Source organism: Rhinoderma darwinii, chromosome 7, assembly GCF_050947455.1.
Source record: "Rhinoderma darwinii isolate aRhiDar2 chromosome 7, aRhiDar2.hap1, whole genome shotgun sequence".
NCBI lineage: Eukaryota > Metazoa > Chordata > Amphibia > Anura > Rhinodermatidae > Rhinoderma > Rhinoderma darwinii.
Genome location: NC_134693.1, coordinates 15,819,715 through 15,841,577, shown reverse-complemented (window position 1 = coordinate 15,841,577; position 21,863 = coordinate 15,819,715). Strand labels below are relative to the sequence as shown.

Below are 21,863 nucleotides of genomic sequence, written 5' to 3'. Positions count from 1 at the left end.
GAGTCTAGGGTTTGAACTAACTTTGGCGTCTCTGAGTCTGGGGTATGAGTGACAGGCGGTGAGTGGAGTTTAATAGAAGATGAGTGGAGTTTAATAGAAGATGATGTCCACTAGGTTGTCTTTATATCATTGCGAGATCAGCCTTGTATTCACCCTCCCCCTTCCTCACCACATCTACTAGTAATGGAGACAACATGGCAGGAAAGAGATAAAGACATGGACAGTTCCTCCTCACTGTGGTTACTATATGTTATTATCCCAAATAATGAAGAAACAACTCGTCATGTGGTTATATTATTATATATTTAGGACATATAGTCTACAGAGTTGTGAAGAGTCTGCCAGTGGTACTGCAAGTCTTTTGTGGCTGTAGTAAGAGGCCACAGTCTCCGCCATGATGATGACTTGGAACCATACAGAGGAAATATGGCATCAGGACCAGATCTCCATTCTCCTGGTAGGACGGCTCCAGATTTTCCTGTTGTTCTCTTCAGTACAGCAATCACAATGGTTGAGGTTTCCTGCTACTATGTGTTCAGGAACGTTGCTGTTATGACGTATATATCTCTTCCATGATGAAACGTTCAGTCATCGCTCTTCTGTACCTGCCGCGCTCCTCACTCCTCCTTATCGGAAGTCAATGCTGGTTGTATCAACGTTCCAGAAGAGGTGGAACGTTGCTTATCTGCAGGTGGTTCTGGTACCATGACTGGTGTTCTCAGACTGACTTCTGGAAGGACCGGTGTCATTGTCATCGCTATCACCTCAATGTGGATGGTAATACTGATCACTATAGATGTCAACAGTGATCTACATATGTTTATTGCCATCTTAGGTGGCATCTCTGGGTCCATGACCTGCTGCGGTCTAGGGGTGAGGTCTTTGTGCCCCTTCATCCTACTTGCAGGAAGATGTTCTGCTCCAGTGCTGTCCAGATGGCTTTAGTTGTCTTTATGGTTCTCCAGCCCCCTAGTTCTTACCCCCGGATCTTATTCAGGGTTTTCAGGTTCCTGGGTCTTTTCCCTCATGGAGATGGAGACACCTTCTCTGGACAATGTTAAAGACAGACTCTGAGGAAAAAAGAAGAAAGAACATTTATCATAAACCGGCTCTATACAATATATTACTTCTCATCAGAAACGCTTCTGGAGCACATGAGACCTTCACACGGCATCTACTCACCTGGAAATCTGTAAAATTTGTCACATGGTGCATTACCAGGCCGGAAAATCCAATATATTCGGCCTTCATGCCTGTTATGTAGAAGATCTGCAGAAGATAGAGGGACAGAATAGAGGATGTTAGTGCCGGCTGTACTCACCAGTGGCTCTGGTATGGAATAGATGGGAGGATGACAGGTTCACCAAGAGTTTCTATTTTACTGTTACACAGGTCACATGTGGATTACACAAGATGGAGAATAGTGACATGAACTCACCCCAATACAGCGACCGCTACATAGGTTGAAAAAGAAGGCGCTCATACCTACAGCAACTGGAAGAACGTGTTAAAGGAAATGTCTTATGAGAAAATGACTTATTGTGTTTTATGCTAAACATATTTTTAAAGAATTTTTGTTAGTGTTTTTTTTAATTTTCTATCTCATCTATATTAAAAAATAATCCTAAAATCTTGCAGTTTTTACTCTTGCCACTGAGCCTCACAATAGACTGACCCTTCCTGTTCTGTAGAGGTCAATTCTCAGCAGACATCTCATTATCATCACAGGCAGGATTACAATGACAGGTAACACCTCTATATAGATAACACAGGATCCACCCTTGATAATAGGTGATAGGCACAGCTCCCCCTCCCTGCACACTGACCTCTGCACAGGTCACCGAGCATGCCTAGAACACCCTCCCATAGAAGTCAATGGTGCAGCTCCTGTTCACAGGTTCCTATGGTTCGTGTGGCTGCTGTAAAGCATATTTGTAAGTGTTGTTAACCACAGCACAGGCAAGATGGCTGCCCCCATAATCATGTACAGAAAATAGAATAAAAAATATCTACAATCAAAAAATAAAAACAGATTAGAAATATAATATGTTTCAATATCTGGTTTAATTTAATAAAAAAACAACTTTGATATATATATACATATGGGATACATTCCCTTTGAGGAAAGTAGCAGAATTGTATTATTGTAGTGTTTCCTATACTGTCATGTCTGATCTGTGCTGCAATGGAGTCACGAGGGAGCGTATCCAGCACACAACATGTTACTTCACCAGTCCACTATAAAAGGATACAGATAATCAGTGTCACAATGGTCACCACGGTTGTTACTAGTCGGATGTGGCACATTTGCCGACTGCTGAAGGATCTCTTGTACAGGTACACAGCTTGGCACAGGTTGTAAATGGCAGCAAGGACAAATGCCAATCCTGCGCCGATCCTGTGGGCTGTAGGCTGGGTCTCCACCTAGAACATAAACAGATATAAAAATGTCATCAATGAGGTTGTCATGGAGATCTGTGAAAATATATCAGCAGAGGCCGCAGGTGGAGTGTAATTATAACAGGGCAGTAATATAAGGTTAATAACCAGGGGGCGCCACTGTAATGTGTGTTATATTGGGCAGAATGGAAGAATAATGAGCAATGTATATACCAATGACCCCTCTATATATTACTGGGTACTGACCCCTCTATATATTACTGGGTACTGACCCCTCTATATATTACTGGGTACTCACCCCTCTATATATTACTGGGTACTGACCCCTCTATATATTACTGGGTACTGACCCCTCTATATATTACTGGGTACTGACCCCTCTATATATTACTGGGTACTGACCCCTCTATATATTACTGGGTACTGACCCGTCTATATATTACTGGGTACTGACCCCTCTATATATTACTGGGTACTGACCCCTCTATACATTACTGGGTACTCACCCCTCTATATATTACTGGGTACTGACCCCTCTATATATTACTGGGTACTGACCCCTCTATATATTACTGAGTACTGACCCCTCTATATATTACTGGGTACTGACCCCTCTATATATTACTGGGTACTGACCCCTCTATATATTACTGGGTACTGACCCCTCTATATATTACTGGGTACTGACCCCTCTATATATTACTGGGTACTGACCCCTCTATATATTACTGGGTACTGACCCCTCTATATATTACTGGATACTGACCCCTCTATACATTACTGGGTACTGACCCCTCTATATATTACTGGGTACTGGCCCCTCTATATATTACTGGGTACTGACCCCTCTATATATTACTGGGTACTGACCCCTCTATATATTACTAGGTACTGACCCCTCTATATATTACTGGGTACTGACCCCTCTATATATTACTGGGTACTAACCCCTCTATATATTACTGGGTACTGACCCCTCTATATATTACTAGGTACTGACCCCTCTATATATTACTGGGTACTGACCCCTCTACATATTACTGGGTACTGACCCCTCTATATATTACTTGGTACTGACCCCTCTATATATTACTGGGTGCTGACCCCTTTATATATTACTGGGTACTGACCCCTCTATATATTACTTGGTACTGACCCCTCTATATATTACTGGGTGCTGACCCCTTTATATATTACTGGGTACTGACCCCTCTATATATTACTGGGTACTGACCCCTCTATATATTACTGGGTACTGACCCCTCTATATATTACTAGGTACTGACCCCTCTATATATTACTGGGTACTGACCCCTCTACATATTACTGGGTACTGACCCCTCTATATATTACTGGGTGCTGACCCCTTTATATATTACTGGGTACTGACCCCTCTATATATTACTGGGTACTGACCCCTCTATATATTACTGGGTACTGACCCCTTTATATATTACTTGGTACTGACCCCTCTACATATTACTGGGTACTGACCCCTCTATATATTACTGGGTACAGACCCCTCTATATATTACTGAGTACTGACCCCTCTACATATTACTGGGTACTGACCCCTCTATATATTACTGGGTGCTGACCCCTTTATATATTACTGGGTACTGACCCCTCTATATATTACTGGGTACTGACCCCTCTATATATTACTGGGTACTGACCCCTTTATATATTACTTGGTACTGACCCCTCTATATATTACTGGGTACTGACCCCTCTATATATTACTGGGTACAGACCCCTCTATATATTACTGGGTACTGACCCCTCTATATACTACTGGGTACTGACCCCTCTTTGTATTACTGGGTACTGACCCCTCTATATATTACTAGTACTGACCCCTCTATATATTACTGGGTACTGACCCCTCTATATATTACTGGGTACTGACCCCTCTATATATTACTGGGTACTGACCCCTCTATATATTACTGGGTACTGACCTCTCTATATATTACTGGGTACTGACCCCTCTATATATTACTGGGTACTGACCCCTCTATATATTACTGGGTACTGACCCCTCTATATATTACTGGGTACTGACCCCTCTATATATTACTGGGTGCTGACCCCTCTATATATTACTGGGTACTGACCCCTCTATATATTACTGGGTGCTGACCCCTTTATATATTACTGGGTACTGACCCCTCTATACATTACTGGGTACTGACCCCTGTATATATTACTGGGTACTGACCCCTCTATATATTACTGGGTGCTGACCCCTCTATATATTACTGGGTACTGACCCCTCTATATATTACTGGGTACTGACCCCTCTATATATTACTGGGTACTGACCCCTCTATATATTACTGGGTACTGACCCCTCTATATATTACTGGGTACTGACCCCTCTATATATTACTGGGTACTGACCCCTCTATATATTACTGGATACTGACCCCTCTATATATTGCTGGATACAGACCCCTCTATATATTACTGGGTACTGACCCCTCTATACATTACTGGGTACTGACCCCTCTATATATTACTGGGTGCTGACCCCTCTATATATTACTGGGTACTGACCCCTCTATATATTACTGGGTGCTGACCCCTCTATATATTACTGGGTACTGACCCCTCTATATATTACTGGGTACTGACCCCTCTATACATTACTGGGTACTGACCCCTCTATATATTACTGGGTACTGACCCCTCTATATATTACTGGGTACTGACCCCTCTATACATTACTGGGTACTGACCCCTCTATATATTACTGGGTGCTGACCCCTCTATATATTACTGGGTACTGACCCCTCTATATATTACTGGGTACTGACCCCTCTATATATTACTGGGTACTGACCCCTCTATATATTACTGGGTACTGACACCTCTATATATTACTGGGTACTGACCCCTCTATATATTACTGGATACTGACCCCTCTATATATGACTGGGTACTGACCCCTCTATATATTACTGGGTACTGACCCCTCTATAGATTACTGGGTACTGACCCCTCTATATATTACTGGGTACTGACCCCTCTATATATTACTGGGTACTGACCCCTCTATATATTACTGGGTACTGACCCCTCTATATATTACTGGGTACTGACCCCTCTATATATTACTGGATACTGACCCCTCTATATATTACTAGGTACTGACCCCTCTATATATTACTGGGTACTGACCCCTCTACATATTACTGGGTACTGACCCCTCTATATATTACTGGGTACTGACCCCTCTATATATTACTGGGTACTGACCCCTCTATATATTACTGGGTACTGACCCCTCTATATATTACTGGGTACTGACCCCTCTATATATTACTGGGTACTGACCCCTCTACATATTACTGGGTACTGACCCCTCTTTATATTACTGGGTACTGACCCCTCTATATATTACTGGGTACTGACCCCTCTATATATTACTCGGTACTGATCCCTCTATATATTACTGGGTACTGACCCCTCTTTATATTACTGGATACTGACCCCTCTATATATTACTGGGTACTGACCCCTCTATATATTACTGGGTACTGACCCCTCTATCTATTACTGGGTACTGACCCCTCTATATATTACTGGGTACTGACCCCTCTATATATTACTGGGTACTGACCCCTCTATATATTACTGGGTACTGACCCCTCTATATATTACTGGGTACTGACCCGTCTATATGTTACTGGTTACTGACCCCTCTATATATTACTGGTTACTGACCCCTCTATATATTACTGGGTACTGACCCCTCTGTGTAATACCGGAGACTTTATATAAAACCCAATAACTAACCGAATATATGGCGTTCACGGCGGTCCCAATACAGACAATCCATCCCATGGCGTAGAGGATTCTCTGTCCGATGATATAACGCTTCTCCGATGGTTCAGACTGAATGATCATGAACCTGTACTGGATGGAAGCGACGCCGGCTCCTGAAATAGACAATGCATGTTATCAGCCGGAGACTTCCATATATCATTTCTATAGACTCTTGTATTAACTCCAGGACGCAGTGATGATTATAATCTTCACTGAGCGTTGTCGTCGCAGATCTCACTATAGGAAGCTGCATCCACTTACCAAGAATGGACGTCACCATGAAGACGACGGTGTAGATCACCGATTCCGGGAACTCTTTTCCCGTGTCACTGTGAAATAAAGAAAAATATTGAGAGTTAAAAGGAGACGAGCGGTGGAATTGTCTCATCTAAGAGCAGAGGAGACTTTATCTTCCTCCATTATAAGCTGTTGCCCATAGCAACCAATCAGACTGCAGCTATTATTTGTCATACGCCCTTTGGAGAATAAAATCAGCAGCCGGATTGGTTACTGGGGATTACGGCTCCATGTTTATATTGCACTCGTATTTAAAGATCTCCCTCATTATCTCCTGAAAGCGGAGTAGTAGAGGTACTTGTAAAACCAACTAACTAAATATGAATTATTAATATCATCTTATTATTATTATTTGTTATTTTTCCATTATTTGTACTATGGTATTTACGATGAGGAAAGTTCTTTATATTTATAGTCAATGTGATGTTTTCTGTCCCATCAATTATAAGACGCAGATTATTAATAATCCACTAATAATAATAATAATAATAATAATACTATAATAATAACATTTCATGAATAACAGTAATAATAATACAATAATAACAATCATTATACTATAGAGTCAGGATTCTTGCCCCGATCCTCTTACCTGATGTAAGGATATTTTTCATGCCCTGACATGACAGTCAAGACAATCAGGGTGCCGAGGCCCAATAGCGTCCATATGACCCAGAGGAGAGGCAAGAATGCCAAACCCCGGATCTCCATGGCGCCAAATGGAAGATTCACTGAGTAAAATCAAAGATTAGCTAAACAAAAGCCGCTATCTCTGTCCGTCTCTTTCTCTGAATTCACAGATAAGAAGGAAGAAGTAATGTCAGGCAGTGGCCGGTATAGATTCGATGATGTCACCAGTCTTCTGTGATGTCATAGCTGCTCCAGTGATTGTGACATCATCACACATTTCTGAATCTAATTGGTCCTCAGTATTGTAGATTTTTTTCACATATATTTCTGCTGATACACAATTTGCATATTCCATAAGAGAATATCCGGCACATTGTGGTGTAATAGCTGCTATTATTATATTCATATACAGGATTACATAATGACCAGATATATATTGACAGCATTTCATAGGTTTATTAGTGAAGCTCCAGTATAAGGAGAACATGGAATTACTAATGAGCCCAAATTACATAATAATAACACAAGAATAAAACATAAATTCTTTACCTCTACAGATGGTGAATACATGTACAGGGAATCTCGGGGTTCCAGCTATGTGCAAATAATACTTATTCATTATATGATAATAATTTCCGCATTTGTTTAACCCCTTCCCGCATTTTCACGTACAGTTACATGATGGTTGGGAACTGGTGTTTTCCCGCAATTCCACGTAACTGTACGTGAAGGAGATGGAACTGGCTCAGGAGCTGAGCCATCGACATAACCGCCGGGTGACAGCTTTATGTTACAGCTGGCACCCTAAGGTATCAGCCAGGACCGGAGCTAGCCTCCGATCCGACCGATTAACCCCTCACATGCTGCGTTCACTAGAGATCGCAGCATGTGAGGAGTTTATAGCCACCGGTGGGTGCAAAGGCGATCGGAGGCCTAATACTTATCTCCCGATCTGCCAGTAACGGAATCCTCCTATGCGCCACTGTAGGCGGGGCCCAATAGGCTTCCGGTACCATCGGCAAGATTGCGCCGGCTCAGCTTCCGGCTCAGCAGTGGATGTCCGCTGTATGTTACAGCGGACATCCCACTGTAAAGGCAGGAACCGGAGCTAGTTCTTATCCCTGCCATTAACCCCTTCAATGCAGCGATCCAATGCAATCGCTGCATCAAAGTGGTTTGTATGAAATCGGCAGCCTGCCATGCGATGGCAAGGCTGGCGACTGCTACTATGGCAACAGGAGGCCTAACAATGGCTTCCTATCTGCAATTATGGAAGCCGATTAGGCCCCGTCCGGAGGCGGAACCTGATCGGTTTGCGGTCAGTGAACAACTGACAGTTCTAATACATTGCACTACATAGGTAGTGCAATGTATTAGAACATCAAACAAACAGTTGGAGCTTCAAGTCCCCTTGTGGGACTAAGGAATAGTGTAAAAAAAAGTGTCAAAAATTTAAAAATAAAATATGTAAAAAATACAATAAAAGTTTCAAGTAATAAAATAAATAAAACACAATCGCCCTTTTTCCCTTATCAAGTCATTTATTATTGAAAAATCACAGGAATCGGACTGACCCACATAATAAAGGTAACATGTAATTTATAACGCGTGGTGAACACTTTATAAAAATAACTAAAAAAATATGCCAGAATTGCAGTATTACACCAGAACAACACTTTCCCAGCAAAATTACCCAAACTGCAAAGATGCCGAGTGTGGACCAAAAGGGGAATAAGTAAGGACCATTTATTAGTGGGACACCGGCCTGTGCAGAAAGGATTGTGTCACAGCGTAACACACATCTTTGGATTATTTTATTGTTTTTTTTTACCACATTATTATACCACCTGACTATGCCTATTATATACTCCGCCCGGCTTACATGTGCCCCCACATTATAAACGGAAACACCAGTAAGTCTCCAAACAAAACTACTACCAAGCAAAATCCACGCTCCAAAAGCCAAATGGCGCTAGCTCCCTTCTGAACCCTACAGCGTGCCCAAACAGCAGTAAACTTCCACATAAATGGTATCGCCAAACCCGGGAGAACCCTTTTAACAATTTTTGGGGTGTGTGTCTCCAGTGGCACAAGCTGGGCACAACATATTTGACACTGAAATAGCATATCTAGGGAGAAATTAAATTTTTTACTTTGCACCTTCCGCAGAGCAATCTTTCATGGAAAACGCCTGTGGGGTGAAAATGCTCACTATACCTCTTAATAAATGCCTTGAGGGGTGCAGTTTCCAAAATGGGTTCACTTCTCAGCAGTTTCTTTTATTGTTTCACATCAGAGCCTCTGCAATTGTGATCCAATACTTTGTAAATTGCCAAATTAGGCCTTAATTTTACATGGTACTCTTTCACTCCTCCTGAGCCTGGTCGAATGTCCAGGCAACAGATTAGGGCCACACGTAGGGTGTTTCTAAAACCGGGAAACACAGCATAATAATAAGAGAGCGGTCTTGTTATGGTGGCACAAGCCGGGCACCACATATTGGCATATCTATGGAAAAAAAAAATCCCATTTTCACTCTGCAACATCGAGTGCACACCAATTTCTGCCAATCACCTGTGGGAATCATACGCTCACTACACCCCTAAGTGAATACCTTGAGGTGTGTAGTTTCCAAAATGGGGTCACTTCTGGGGGGATCCACTATTTTTGTCCCACAGGGACTTTGCAAATGCGACATAGCGCCCAGAAACCAATCCAGCAAAATCTGTACTCCAAAAGCTAAATGGCGCTCCTTCCCTTCTGAGCCCTACTCTGTGCCAAAACAACAGTTTATGACCACATGTGGGGTATTGCCGTACACAGGAGAAGTTGCTTTACAAGTGTTTGGGTGATTTTTTCATTTATTTGTTGAGAAAATGAAAAATGTTCAGCTAAAACTACGTCTTATTGAAGAAAAAGGATTTTTTTAATTTTCACTGCCCAATTCTAATAAAATCTATGAAACACCTGTTGTGTCAAAATGCTCACTACACCCCTAGATGAATTCCTCAAGGGGTGTAGTTTCGTTAATCAAGTCACTTTTGGGGAGTTTCCACTGTACTGTTACCTTAGGAGCTTTTAACAAACCGAATAATGCCCCGAATGATACTAGTGGTCCTAGTGACTAATTAAAACTAAACCAGAATAAGAAACAAGTCACGACCAGGAGTTTGAAAAAATACAAATAATCTTTATTAAAGTCAATTAGACACATGGAGACAACATATAACACTTAGACATAATAAAATGCCATGGACCCTCGAACACAAACGGAATCCGAACGTAGGAGCTTTGCAAACGTGTCATGGTGTCAAGAAAGCAATCCAGCAAAATCTGTGCTCCAAAAGCCAAATGGCGCTCCTTCTCTTCTGATCCTTGCCGTGTGCCCAAACAGCAGTTTATGGCCACAAATGGGGTATTGCCGTACTCCAGAGAAGTTGCTTTACAAATGTTGGGGTTCTTTTATTCCTTTATTTGTTGAGAAAATGAAAAATTTTGAGCTAAAGCTATGTCTTATTGGAAAAAAATTGGGCTTCACTGCCCAATTCTAATAAAATCTATGAAACTCCTGTGGGTTCAAAATGCTCACTACACCCCTAGATGGATTCTTCAAGGGGTGTAGTTTCTTAAATGGAGTCACTTTTCTTGGCGTTTTCACTGTTTTGTCCCCTCAGGGGCTTTGCAAATGCGACATGGTCTCCCCAAACCATTCCTTCTAAATTTGAGCTCCAAAAGCCAAATGGCGCTCCTTCCCTTCTAAGCCCTGCCGTGTGTCCAAATAGCCGTTTATGACAAAATGTGGGGTATTGTTTTACTCGGGAGAAATTGCTTTACGAGTATAGTGGTGCATTTTCTCCTTTAGTCCTTGTGGAAATTAGAAAAAATTATCTAAACCTACATTTTCTTTGAAAGAATGTAGATTTTCATTTTCACGGCCTACTTCCAATAATTTCTTCAAAAAACCTGCGGTGTCAAAATGCTCACTATACCCCTAGATAATTTCCTCAAGGGATATAGTTTCCAAAATGGGGTCACTTCTGGGGAATTTCCACTGTTTTGGCACTGCAAGAGCCTTTCAAACCTGACATGGTGCCTAAAATATTTTCAAATAAAAAGGAGGCCCCAAAATCCTCTTGGTGCTCCTTTGCTTCTGAGGCCGATGCTGCAGTCAATCAGTGCACTAGGGCCACATGTTGGGTATTTATAAAAACTGCAAAATCTGGGCAATAGATATTGAGTTGTGTTTCTCTGGTAAAACTTTCTGTGTTTCAAAAAAAATAGATGAAAAATGAATTTCTGCAAAAAAAAAAAGAAATTTGAAAATTTCACATCTACTTTGCCTTAATTCCTGTGAAACGTCTAAAGGGTTAAGAAACTTTCTAAATGCTGTTTTGAATACTTTGAGGGGTGAAGTTTTTAAAATGTGGTGACTTATCGAGGGTTTCTAATATATAAGGCCCTAAAATCCGCTTCACAACTGAACTGGTCCCTGTAAAAATAGCCTTTTGAAATTTTCTTGAAAATGTGAGAAATTGCTGCTAAAGTTCTAAGCCTTGTAACGTCCTAGAAAAATAAAAGGATGTTCAAAAAACAATGCCAATCTAAAGTAGACATATGGGTGATGTTAATTAGCAACAATTTTGTGTGGTATTACTATCTGTCTTACAAGCAGATACATATAAATGTAGAAAAATGCTAAGTTGTAGAATTTTTCGCAAAATTTTGGTGTTTTTCACAATTAAATACTTAATGTATCGAGCAAATTTTGCCAGCAACATGTGTCCAATGTGTCACGAGAAAACAATCTCAGAATCGCTTGGATAGGTAAAAGCATTCCGACGTTATTACCACATACAGTGACACATGTCAGATTTGAAAAAATTGGACGTGTCCTGAAGGCCAAATCAGGCTGCGTCCTTAAGGGGTTAAGGACACGGTCAATTTTGGCCTTGAGGACAGAACTATTTTTTTATATTTCCCTCTTTGCATCCCGATGCTCATAACTTTTTTATTTTTTGTACGGTGTAGTTGTATGAGACTTTGTTTTTTGCGGGACGAGTTGTACTTTATGTAGGTACCATTTTTTGGTAGAAATACATTATTGTTTAATTTATATAAATTTTTATAATGGCAAAAATGCAGAAAAAGCTGTTCCGCTGCAGTTTTAATATATTTTTTTTTACACCGTACACCGATCATCATAAATAATGTTATACATTTGTTGCACAGGTTGTTACGGTCGTGGCAATACCAAATATGTATTATTTCATGTTTTGAGACTTATATTTTCAAAAGTTTATTTATTATAAAAACAATTGTGTTTCTGTGTATTTTTTTAACTTTTTTTATTTATTTATCATTAATTAGTTTTTTACATTAATTTAACTTTTTTTTAAAATCCCATAAAGGGATTTTTCATTTTGATTTTGATTTTTTAACTGTAATGTACTGGCATAGATCTATATGCCAATACATTAGCCTGTTACTGATTGTACACAGGCAGTTGTTAGGGCATATCTCTGTACGCCCTAACAATAGGAAATATCTTCAGACAGCCCTGGGGTCCTTCAATGGACCCTGGGCTGTCTGGCCATACAAGTTATGGGCTTTGATCGCGTCACAGTTATTTTCTGTGACGCGATCCACTTACAGTCCCCCCTCTTTGAATGCCGCGATCAGCTTTTATCACGGCATTCAAGGGGTTAACGGCGGGGAGAAGATGCTTCTTTCTCTCTGCTGTTAGAGCTGGTCCGTGGCTGTGTATTACAGTCTTTGCCCCGCTCTCGATCGCGCACAGAGACGGCTGTCACACAGGACGAGAATGCTCGTCCTAATGCGTGAAGTACCCGCCGCTCAGCACGAGCATTCTTGTCCTGTGTCGGCAGCCAGTTAACACCTTAAGGATGCAGCCTAGTTTTGGCCTTAAAGAGGCTCTGTCACCAGATTTTGCAACCCCTATCTGCTATTGCAGCAGATAGGCGCTGCAATGTAGATTACAGTAACGTTTTTATTTTTAAAAAAACGAGCATTTTTGGCCAAGTTATGACCATTTTTGTAGTTATGCAAATGAGGCTTGCAAAAGTCCAAGTGGGTGTGTTTAAAAGTAAAAGTCCAAGTGGGCGTGTATTATGTGCGTACATCGGTGCGTTTTTAATACTTTTACTAGCTGGGCGTTCTGATGAGAAGTATCATCCACTTCTCTTCAGAACGCCCAGCTTCTGGCAGTGCAGACACACAGCGTGTTCTCGAGAGATCACGCTGTGACGTCACTCACAGGTCCTGCATCGTGTCAGACGAGCGAGGACACCGGCACCAGAGGCTACAGTTGATTCTGCAGCAGCATCAGCGTTTGCAGGTAAGTCGATGTAGCTACTTACCTGCAAACACTGATGCTGCTGCAGAATCAACTGTAGCCTCTGGTGCCGGTGTCCTCGCTCGTCTGACACGATGCAGGACCTGTGAGTGACGACACAGCGTGATCTCTCGAGAACACGGCTGTGTCTGCACTGCCAGAAGCTGGGCGTTCTGAAGAGAAGTGGATGATACTTCTCATCAGAACGCCCAGCTAGTAAAAGTATTAAAAACGCCCCGATGTACGCACATAATACACGCCCACTTGGACTTTTACTTTAAACACGCCCACTTGGACTTTTGCAAGCCTCATTTGCATAAATACAAAAACGGTCATAACTTGGCCAAAAATGCTTGTTTTTTAAAAATAAAAACGTTACTGTAATCTACATTGCAGCGCCTATCTGCTGCAATAGCAGATAGGGGCTGCAAAATCTGGTGACAGAGCCTCTTTAAGGCTCAGAGCCCATTTTTCAAATCTGACATATTTCACTTTATGTGGCAATAACGGAATGCTTAAACCTATCCAAGCGATTCTGAGATTGTTTTCTTGTGACACATTGGGCTTCATGTTCATGGTAAAATTTTGTCGATATATTCAGTGTTTATTGGTGAAAAATTGCAAAATGTAGAGAAAATTTAGAAAAAATAGCATTTTTCTGAATTTAAATGCATCTGCTTGTAAAACAGACAGATATACCTCCCAAAATAGTTACTAGTTCACATTTCCCATATGTCTACTTTAGATTGGCATCATTTTTTGAACATTCTTTTATTTATCTTGGGTGTTACAAGGCTTAGAACATAAACAGCAATTTCTCATATTTTTAAGAACATTTCAAAAGGCTTTTTTTTAAGGTACCTGTTCAGTTCTGAAGTGGCTTTGAGTGGCCTATGTATTAGAAACCCCCATAAAGCACCCCATTTTAAAAACTAGACCCCTCAAAGTGTTAAAAACAGCATTTAGAAAGTTTTTTTTAACCCTTCATGCATTTCACAGGAATTAAAGCAATGTGGAGGTGAAATTTGCAAATTTCATTTTTCTTGCTGAATTTAAATTTTATTCAATTTCTTATTTCTATAACACAGAAGGTTTTACCAGAGAAACACTACTAAATATGTATTGTCCAGATTCTGCAAGTTTTAGAAATGTCCCACATGTGTCTCTAGTGCGTTCGTGGACTAAAACACAAGCCCTAGAAGCAAAGAAGCACCTAGTGCATTTTGAGGACTCTTTTTTTTTTATTTTTTTTTTTATTAGAATATATTTTAGGCAGCATACCAGGTTTGGAGAGGTGTTGAGGTATCAAAGCAATGGAAACCCACCAAAAGTGACCCCATTTTGGAAACTACACCCCTCAAGGAATTCATTTATGGTTGTTGTTATCATTTTGACCGCACAGTTTTTTCACAGCACCTATTTTAATTGGGCTGTGAAATTAAAAAATGTAATTTTTTCCAATAAGATGTCATTTTTGATCAACATTTCTTATTTTCAGAGGGAACAAAATACCCCATTTTGTTGCCCAATTTTTCCTTTGTGCGGCAATACCCCATTTGTGGTGATAAACTGCCGTTTGGGCCCATGGGAGGGCTCAGAAGGAAAGGACCACCATTTGGCCTACTGAAGCTTTTCTGGTGCTAAGTCATGTATGCAGAAGCCCCTGAGGTACCAGTACAGTTGAAACCCCAGAGAAGTGACCCCATTTTAAAAACTACACCCCTTAAGACATTCATCTAGAGGTGTAGTGAGCATTTTGACCCCACAGGTACTGTGTAAAAGATAATGCGCAGCAGATGGTGCAGTGTGAGATTTTCAATTTTATATATATATATATATATATATATATATATGGCATGTCAGTGTCCAATATATTGTGCCCAGCATGCGCCACCAGAGATACACACCCCATAAGCTGTAGTGTGGGTTCTCCTGGGTACGGCAATACCCCACATTTGGCTGTTATCAGCTGCCTGGGCACACGACAGGGCTCAGAAGGGAAAGATGAGGAGGATAAGCTGTGCGGAGTGCATCAGGGTAAATTAAAAATGAAGGGATGTATGATAAATTCGAAACAATCTTTCATACAGAGCCCTGGTTTTTCGGGACACGTGTCGCATTGGTATGTTGTGTCCTTCCTTATCCCCCTCTTTGAGCAGACTCTACACCTCTTTTGACTTTTTCCCTTCTTGCCAGTTTGGGGAACTTCTCCTGGAAAGTGGTATGATGCGTGTGGCCTCGCTTCCAGAAGTACTGGGTGCTCCCTCTTCTTGGTCCCTAAAGATTAGGTTCTTGATAACCACCTCTTGAAATTCCAGGAAAGTTCCCCTCTGGCCTGCACATCGACGTCCGTTGGGACATGTTTGATTGCTTCCCTAACTAGGAGCAATAGGCTGCTACCTAAACCAGCCAAAAAATTGGTGTTTTTATAGAACGAGTGGGCTTCCCTGAGAGTAATCCTAACTAGGGCGAGGGTCTGGGCGCTTCTGAAACAAGCAGGGGAAGGGAGCCAGTGCAGCACCCCCTTCCACCTGCTGGAGTGATGCGCCCTGTGCGAAGGCACAGGTCGCACACCAATAAGACAGGCCCTGTTTAGAGGGGCCCTGGAGACTCACATAAATAGGGAAGACCTATTTTCATAGGTTTCTATCCACTCTGCTTGCATGGCAGCCTGCATTGGTGGTCCAGTGTTTGATGCTGGTAGACAAAGTCTCCCTGTTACCCCTTGGCATTTGCTAAACCAATCACATGTTCCAAACATAAGCTTAAGCCAACCTTTCCTTCTCTTAGACACAATATTTATTGAGAAACCCGTGGCCAAAAACTACTGTCAGGCATGACTGTCGACTGAGAGAAACGGACAGTGACTGGCTGCACCACCAAAGAGGAACCTAAAGATAAACTAGGTTTGACGAAAGGGGCCGTCTTAGACTAAATACATTTTGGGGTATTAAGTTTGGGATCAGAATTGACCTGGTGACTGAGACTAGGGATCTGGATTAATTTTGGGATCTGAGTCTAGGCTTTGAAATAAAGTTGGTGTCTCTGAGTCTGGGGTATGAGTGACAGGGCTAGGGGGGGGGGGGGGTTAATAGAAGATGAGTGGAGTTTAATAGAAGATGATGTCCACTAGGTTTTCTTTATATCATTGCGAGATCAGCCTTGTATTCACCCTCCACCTTCCTCACCACATCTACTAGTAATGGAGACAACATGGCAGGAAAGAGATAAAGACAAGGATAGTTCCTCCTCACTGTGGTTACTATATGTTATTATCCCAAATAGTGAAGAAATCACTCGTTATGTGGTTATATTATATATTTATAAGGAAACATAGTCTACAGAGTTGTGAAGAGTCTGCCAGTGTTACTGCAAGTCTTTTGTGGCTGTAGTAAGAGGCCACAGTCTCCGCCATGATGATGACTTGGCACCGTCTGTAGTGCGTGTTGATGCAGCACCATACAGAGGAAATATGGCATCAGGGCCAAATCTCCATTCTCCTGGTAGGACGGTTCCAGATATTCCTGTTAATCTCTTAATTACAGCAATCACAGTGGTTGAGGTTTCCTGCTGCTATGTGTTCAGGAACGTTGCTGTTATGACGTATATATCTCTTCCATGATGAAACGTTCAGTCATCGCTCTTCTGTACCTGCCGTGCTCCTCACTCCTCCTTATTGGAAGTCAATGCTGGTTGTATCAACGTTCCAGAAGAGGTGGAGGTTACTTATCTGCAGGTGGTTCTGGTACCATGACTGGTGTTCTCAGACTGACTTCTGGAAGGACCGGTGTCATTTTCATCGCTATCACCTCAATGTGGATGGTAATACTGATCACTATAGATGTCAACAGTGATCTACATATGTTTATTGCCATCTTAGGTGGCATCTCTGGCTCCACGTCCTGCTGCAGTCTAGGGGTGAGGTCTTTGTGCCCATTCATCCTACTTGCAGGAAGATGTTCTGCTCCAGTGCTGTCCAGATGGCTTTAGTTGTCTTTATGGTGCTCCAGCCCCCTAGTTCTTACCACTGGATCTTATTCAGGGTTTTCAGGGTCCTGGGTCTTTTCCCTCATGGAGATGGAGACACCTTCTCTGGACAATGTTAAAGACAGACTCTGAGGAAAAAAGAAGAAAGAACATTTATCATAAACCGGCTCTATACAATATATTACTTCTCATCAGAAACGCTTCTGGAGCACATGAGACCTTCACACGGCATCTACTCACCTGGAAATCTGTAAAATTTGTCACATGGTGCATTACCAGGCCGGAAAATCCAATATATTCGGCCTTCATGCCTGTTATGTAGAAGATCTGCAGAAGATAGAGGGACAGGATAGAGGATGTTAGTGCCGGCTGTACTCACCAGTGGCTCTGGTATGGAATAGATGGGAGGATGACAGGTCCACCAAGAGTTTCTATTTTACTGTTACACAGGTCACATGTGGATTACACAAGATGAAGAATAGCGACATGAACTCACCCCAATACAGCGACCGCTACATAGGTTGAAAAAGAAGGCGCTCATACCTACAGCAACTGGAAGAACGTGTTAAAGGAAATGTCTTATGAGAACATGACATTGTTTAAATCAAGTTTTTATGTTAAACATATTTTTAAAGAATTTTTGTTAGTGTTTTTTACATTTTCTATGTCATCTATATAAAAAAATAATCCTAAAATCCTGCCGTTTTTACTCTTGCCACTGAGCCTCACAATAGACTGACCCTTCCTGTTCTGTAAGGATCACTTCTCAGCAGTCATCTCATTATCATTACAGGCAGGATTACACTGACACGTAAACCTCTATATAGATAACCAAGGATCCCCCATTCATAATAAACTGACCCTTCCTGTTCTGTAGAGATCACTTCTCAGCAGTCATCTAATTATCATTACAGACAGGATTACACTGACAGGTAACAACGCCTCTATATAGATAACACAGGATCCACCATTGATAATAAACTGACCCTTCTTCTTCTGTAGAGATCACTTCTCAGCAGTCATCTCGTTATCATCACAGACAGGAGGCAGGATTACACTGACAGCTAACACCTATATATAGATAACACAGGATAGACCCTTAATAATGGGTGATAGGCACAGCTTCCCTCCTCCCCCTCCCTGCACACTGACCTATGCACAGGTCACCGAGCATGCCTAGAACACCCTCCCATAGAAGTCAATGGTGCAGCTCCTGTTCATAGGTTCCTATGGTTCTTGTGGCTGCTGTAACGCATATTTCTAGGTGTTGTTAACTACAGCTCAGGTAAGATGGCTGCCCCCATAATCATGTACAGAAAAAAAAAAAAATAATTATCTACAATCAAAAAATAAAAACAGATTAGAAAAATAATATGTTCCAATATCTGGTTTTATTTAATAATAAATTATTTTTATAGTAATAATAAATGTATTTAATAATTTACTAATATATATATATATATATATATATATATATATATATATATATATATATATATATAGGGGACACATTCCCTTTGAGGAAAGTAGCAGAATTGTATTATTCTAGTGTTTCCTATACTGTCATGTCTGATCTGTGCTGCAATGGAGTCACGAGGGAGCGTATCCAGCACACATGTTACTTCACCAGTCCACTATAAAAGGATACAGATAATCAGTGTCACAATGGTCACCACGGTTGTTACTAGTCGGATGTGGCACATTTGCCGACTGCTGAAGGATCTCTTGTACAGGTACACAGCTTGGCACAGGTTGTAAATGGCAGCAAGGACAAATGCCAATCCTGCGCCGATCCTGTGGGCTGTAGGCTGGGTCTCCACCTAGAACATAAACAGATATATAAATGTCATCAATGAGGTTGTCATGGAGATCTGTGAAAATATATCAGCAGAGGCCGCAGGTGGAGTGTAATTATAAAGGGGCAGTAATATAAGGATAATCACCAGGGGGCGCCACTGTAATGTGTGTTATATTGGGCAGAATGGAAGAATAATGAGCAATGTTTATCCCACTGAGCACTAGACGCTGTATTTTCTATGGAGCAAAAACTAGAATGGGCTGAACACAGTATATATATACAGTGAAGGAAATAAGTATTTGATCCCTTGCTGATTTTGTAAGTTTGCCCACTGTCAAAGACATGAACAGTCTAGAATTTTTAGGCTAGGTTAATTTTACCAGTGAGAGATAGATTATATATATATATATATATATATATATAAAAAAACAGAAAATCACATAGTCAAAATTATATATATTTTTTTGCATTGTGCACAGAGAAATAAGTATTTGATCCCTTTGGCAAACAAGACTTAATACTTGGTGGCAAAACCCTTGTTGGCAAGCACAGCAGTCAGACGTTTTTTGTAGTTGATGATGAGGTTTGCACACATGTTAGATGGAATTTTGGCCCACTCCTCTTTGCAGATCATCTGTAAATCATTAAGATTTCGAGGCTGTCGCTTGGCAACTCGGATCTTCAGCTCCCTCCATAAGGTTTCGGTGAAGTAGTCCTGTGCCCTTAGCAGAGAAACACCCCCAAAACATAATGTTTCCACCTCCATGCTTGACAGTGGGGACGGTGTTCTTTGGGTCATAGGCAGCATTTCTCTTCCTCCAAACACGGCGAGTTGAGTTAATGCCAAAGAGCTCAATTTTAGTCTCATATGACCACAGCACCTTCTCCCAATGACTCTCAGAATCATCCAGATGTTCATTTGCAAACTTCAGACGGGCCTGTACATGTGCCTTCTTGAGCAGAGGGACCTTGCGGGCACTGCAGGATTTTAATCCATTACGGCGTAATGTGTTACCAATGGTTTTCTTGGTGACTGTGGTCCCAGCTGCCTTGAGATCATTAACAAGTTCCCCCCATGTAGTTTTCGGCTGAGCTCTCACCTTCCTCAGGATCAAGGATACCCCACAAGGTGAGATTTTGCATGGAGCCCCAGATCGATGTCGATTGACAGTCATTTTGTATGTCTTCCATTTTCTTACTATTGCACCAACAGTTGTCTCCTACTCACCCAGCGTCTTACTTATGGTTTTGTAGCCCATTCCAGCCTTGTGCAGGTCTATGATCTTGTCCCTGACATCCTTAGAAAGCTCTTTGGTCTTGCCCATGTTGTAGAGGTTAGAGTCAGACTGATTAATTGAGTCTGTGGACAGGAGTCTTTTATACAGGTGACCATGTAAGAGCTGTCTATAATGCAGGCACCAAGTTGATTTGGAGCGTGTAACTGGTCTGGAGGAGGCTGAACTCTTAATGGTTGGTAGGGGATCAAATACTTATTTCTCTGTGCACAATGCAAATAAATATAGATCATTTTGACTATGTGATTTTCTTTTTTTTTTTTTATAATCTATCTCTCACTGGTAAAATTAACCTAGCCTAAAAATTCTAGACTGTTCAGGTCTTTGACAGTGGGCAAACTTACAAAATCAGCAAGGGATCAAATACTTATTTCCTTCACTGTATATCCATCACTGGACCCCCAGCAATGACCCCTCTATATATTACTGGGTACTGCCCCCTCTATATATTACTGGGTGCTGACCCCTCTATATATTACTGGGTACTGACCCCTCTATATATTACTGGGTACTGACCCCTCTATGTATTACTGGGTACTGACCCCTCTATATATTACTGGGTACTGACCCCTGTATATATTACTGGGTACTGACCCCTCTATATATTACTGGGTACTGACCCCTCTATATATTACTGGGTACTGACCCCTCTATATATTACTGGGTGCTGACCCCTCTATATATTACTGGGTACTGACCCCTCTATATATTACTGGGTACTGACCCCTCTATATATTACTGGGTACTGACCCCTCTATATATTACTGGGTACTGACCCCTCTATATATTACTGGGTACTGACCCCTCTATATATTACTGGGTACTGACCCCTCTACATATTACTGGGTGCTGACCCCTCTATATATTACTGGGTACTGACCCCTCTATATATTACTGGATACTGACCCCTCTATATATTACTGGGTACTGCCCTCTCTATATATTACTGGGTGCTGACCCCTCTATATATTACTGGGTACTGACCCCTCTATATATTACTGGGTACTGACCCCTCAATATATCACTGGATACTGACCCCTCTATATATTACTGGGTACTGACCCCTCTATATATTACTGGGTACTGACCCCTCTATATATATTACTGGGTACTGACCCCTCTATATATTACTGGGTACTGACCCCTCTATATATTACTGGGTACTGACCCCTCTATATATTACTGGGTACTGCCCTCTCTATATATTACTGGGTGCTGACCCCTCTATATATTACTGGGTACTGACCCCTCTATATATTACTGGGTACTGACC

General features: G+C 41.4%; 2 protein-coding genes across 2 annotated transcripts in view; both read right to left on the bottom strand.

The window, feature by feature from the left end:
• Positions 1–298: 298 nt before the first annotated feature.
• On the bottom strand, positions 299–7,301 carry LOC142657058 (DNA damage-regulated autophagy modulator protein 1-like). Its single transcript, XM_075832109.1, has 7 exons — positions 7,121–7,301; positions 6,493–6,560; positions 6,202–6,344; positions 2,253–2,424; positions 1,439–1,494; positions 1,183–1,269; positions 299–1,070 (listed from the first exon to the last, which is right to left on the bottom strand). Exons 1-7 carry the CDS (start codon positions 7,237–7,239, stop codon positions 990–992), a joined length of 726 nt encoding a protein of 241 aa, XP_075688224.1. The 5' UTR covers positions 7,240–7,301; the 3' UTR covers positions 299–989.
• Positions 7,302–19,131: 11,830 nt separating this feature from the next.
• LOC142657039 (DNA damage-regulated autophagy modulator protein 1-like) overlaps positions 19,132–21,863 on the bottom strand; it is a 12,802-nt gene continuing 10,070 nt past the window's right edge. Inside the window, exon 3 of the mRNA XM_075832088.1 lies at positions 19,132–19,317. Coding sequence (XP_075688203.1) covers positions 19,132–19,317 — 186 coding nt within the window. The remainder of the gene's footprint in view (positions 19,318–21,863) is intronic.

What these genes read in the sequence shown, in the direction of transcription:
- LOC142657058 (XM_075832109.1), bottom strand. Translation starts at nt 7,239, where the DNA reads ATGGAGATCCGGGGTTTGGCATTCTTGCCTCTCCTCTGGGTCATATGG. An exon ending in GAAAAATATCCTTACATCAG is followed by an intron (nt 6,561 to 7,120) that starts GTAAGAGGATCG and finishes TTTATTTCACAG; the next exon opens with TGACACGGGAAAAGAGTTCC. An exon ending in CCGTGAACGCCATATATTCG is followed by an intron (nt 2,425 to 6,201) that starts GTTAGTTATTGG and finishes TTTATGTTCTAG; the next exon opens with GTGGAGACCCAGCCTACAGC.